The sequence below is a fragment of the Nicotiana tomentosiformis genome, chromosome 2 (genome assembly GCF_000390325.3).
Source record: "Nicotiana tomentosiformis chromosome 2, ASM39032v3, whole genome shotgun sequence".
NCBI lineage: Eukaryota > Viridiplantae > Streptophyta > Magnoliopsida > Solanales > Solanaceae > Nicotiana > Nicotiana tomentosiformis.
The window spans coordinates 152992159-152995261 of record NC_090813.1 but is presented as its reverse complement, the minus strand read 5'-3'; the positions used below and the strand labels follow the sequence as shown (position 1 = coordinate 152995261).

At 36.3% G+C, this 3103-nt stretch overlaps 1 protein-coding gene across 1 annotated transcript; it reads left to right on the top strand.

Annotated features, from left to right (window-relative positions):
• Positions 1–2239: 2239 nt before the first annotated feature.
• On the top strand, positions 2240–2760 carry LOC138905879 (uncharacterized). The gene is made up of 2 exons (XM_070194392.1): positions 2240–2565; positions 2652–2760. The coding sequence occupies exons 1-2, from the start codon at positions 2240–2242 to the stop codon at positions 2758–2760; spliced, it is 435 nt and encodes a 144-aa protein (XP_070050493.1).
• The last annotated feature ends 343 nt before the right edge of the window (positions 2761–3103 follow it).

The following is a 3103-nucleotide window of genomic DNA, read 5'->3' as shown; positions in this document are numbered from 1 at the left end:
ACTAAGTGATGATAGGGATCAGGATAGCAAGGAAAACATGTTTAGAATAAACCTTAAAGCAGTGTTCTAAATAGTTGTGGCTAGTACAAAAGAACAGTCAATCAGACAGAAAACTCAGCACTAAATGATTCATAAAGGGAGATTTCAATAGAGTTGTAGTAGTATCCAAAGCAAGGTATGAAGTAACTCTATCACTAACAATATATAGTCACAACAGTCATATTTAGATCAAAATAGGCACGCATTGAAACTCAAAACTGAAAACGTATTCAGATGCTAGAGGTATAGAACTGATTCCAGAAGAAAACAAAGAACCAACATAGAAGGGCAGACCAGCCTAACACAAACTAAGGACAAAGCAGTAAACTGTCTCATGCATTCAACTATCATAGGATGAAAAAGAGTATTAAGCATTATCATAATTGTGCTATATCAGGGATTCACAAACTAAATCATATTCATATAATTCAAACACAATAAGTATGCAGAAGGAAAGAAAGAAAATTAACATTGCATGGGTTAAAGCACTAACCAGTAGCAAAAATTATATGAACAGAAGAATAGTAAAGAGCTTAATAGCAAGAATCTCAGATCTCCGATGCTTCAGAGTTCACAAGAGCCTCGAGAAGGGCTCCGAGCAGTGCTTGTACCGAAGAAGGTCGTTTAATGGCCTTGGCTTTCAGCCGGCCCAGAATTTCACAGAATATTCGAGTGTAACAAAGTGAATGAGTAAGTGAAAGAGGAGAACAATGAGAATAATAGCAGTGATTAGGAGATTCCCCGGTCTGTTCAAGGGGTTTTAGGGGAGGGGTTTATATAATGTAGAAATCAACCAAGTAAACATGGAAAATAAATTATTCAAACACAAATAAGGAAAGATATACTATAATCAATTAGAATAATTTATTAGGGCGTGAACAAAGAGGTTCAGTAAATCAACAGGAAATAGCAACTACCATGCAAATAATACTAAAAATAAAGGAATAAAAAAGATTAAACAGAGAATAAGAAAAATATCATACAAAAAATCATTTAGAGTCAGGTTTAGGGCAAAATAAAGTAGAAAATAGGGAAACATGGCAGATTAAACAGAAATAAGGTAAAGAATAGTGAAACACGGAAAAGGAAAAGTATCAATCAATCGAAAATCAGTAAAGAAAAAATAAGAAAGTCTCAAACCCTAGTTGGAACTGACGACTTGAATCGAACCAATAATGCAAGAATCATTCAATATAACATGCATATAGACGAAAGATCGTCCAGATCTTCACAGAATCAAAGTAAATTGGTCCGTTCTTGAGAAGTAGTTCTTGCCAAAAATAAGGCAAGAACTAAGCAATACCATAAACATGCGTATAATGATAGAGTATCACAAAATAGGTAAGTAGATCATGGATTATATCCATGTTTGAATCAGAATCGGAGAAGGTTAGGGTTACGACGACTAGGGTTTAACAGAGAAGAAGAGAGATGAGAGAGTTTAGGGGCGGCGAGTTAGAGGAAATGGGTTAGGGTTTCGGAGGGTTGGCTAATTAAAAGGTTAGGGTGATTGTAGACCGTTGATCTTGAGAGACAACGGTCGGGATCAAGAAATAGGCGGGATGGGTCGTCCAATAGGTTGTGACCGGATTAGTTTAAAGAGGGTCGTTTGGTTTGGGCTAGGGCGTTATTGGGCTGAGGTGTGGGTATTTGGGCTATTGAATTGGTTTGGAATTGGCTCTAAATTTGGGCTATAAATTAAATACATGAAATTATTTAAATAAAAATAAATAATAAGTAATAAAATATTAATTATGCAATAAAATGATTGAAAATAATAACTTAATATTGCAAAAAATATAAAAATTCTATTTTAGCTTGAATAATGTAATAATTGTAATTATGCATAGCATATATGCTATTATTGCAAAATTATGTAAAGAGCTTAAAAATACAAATGTAATTATGTGAAGTAAAGTAAAAAATATTATAAAATATATATGTGGGTGTAAACAATAAATTAGGATGATTTAGTCATCACAACATAATTTGAAGGGATAATTACTAAATATTTATATAATAAAAATGTAGAAAGGAATTGATTTAGAGCTTTAAAAATTATGAAAAATTATAGAAAATACTTGTATAGGTTTGTAAATTAAATGATGATGCAAATATGCCATGTTGAAAGTATATATGCATTTTTAGAAAATATGAGGGAAATATTGGGTATAAACAGGATGCTCTTAGCCGGAAATCTATGGGTAGTTTAGCACACTTGGAGGTATATCAAAGGCCACTGGCCAAGGAAGTCCATCGATTGGCTAGTTTGGGAGTTCGTCTTACGGACTCTAATAAAGGAGGGGTAGTTGTGCAAAATAGGGCCGAATCATCACTTGTTGTGGAGGTCAAAGGGAAGCAATACAATGATCCATTGTTGGTACAGCTGAAGGAGGGGATTCATAAACAAAATACTATGGATTTTACTCTTGGAAATGATGGTACACTAAGGTACCAAGGGCGACTATGTGTCCCGAATGTAGATGGTCTTCGGGAAAGAATCATGACCGAGGCTCACGCTTCTAGGTATTCCGTGCATCCAGGTTCTACAAAGATGTAGCACGACCTCAGGGAAATCTATTGGTGGAATGACATGAAAAGGAATGTGGCAGACTTTGTGGCAAGGTGTCCAAATTGTCAACAAGTGAAGGACGAACATCAACGGCCTGGTGGGCTGGCACAGAGCGTAGAAATTCAAATGTGGAAGTGGGAGATGACTAATATGGATTTTGTGGTAGGATTACCACGCACTCCGCGTAAGTTTGACTCAATTTGTGTGATCGTGGACCGACTCACGAAATCAGCACACTTCTGGCATGTTACATCTACCGACACAGCGGAACGGTATGCTCAGTTGTATATCAAGGAAGTAGTAAGGCTACATGGCACTCCAGTTTCTATCATTTTCGATCGATGGCACCATTTGAGGCATTATATGGTAGGATATGTAGATCTCTCATTGGGTGGTTCGAAATTGGAGAAGCAGAGTTGATGGGGCCAGACCTCGTGCATCAGGCTATGGAAAAAGTTAAGACCATTAAGGAGCGGTTGAAGACTGCGCAGA

What these genes read in the sequence shown, in the direction of transcription:
- LOC138905879 (XM_070194392.1), top strand. Translation starts at nt 2,240, where the DNA reads ATGGGTAGTTTAGCACACTTGGAGGTATATCAAAGGCCACTGGCCAAG. An exon ending in ACCGAGGCTCACGCTTCTAG is followed by an intron (nt 2,566 to 2,651) that starts GTATTCCGTGCA and finishes GGAATGTGGCAG; the next exon opens with ACTTTGTGGCAAGGTGTCCA.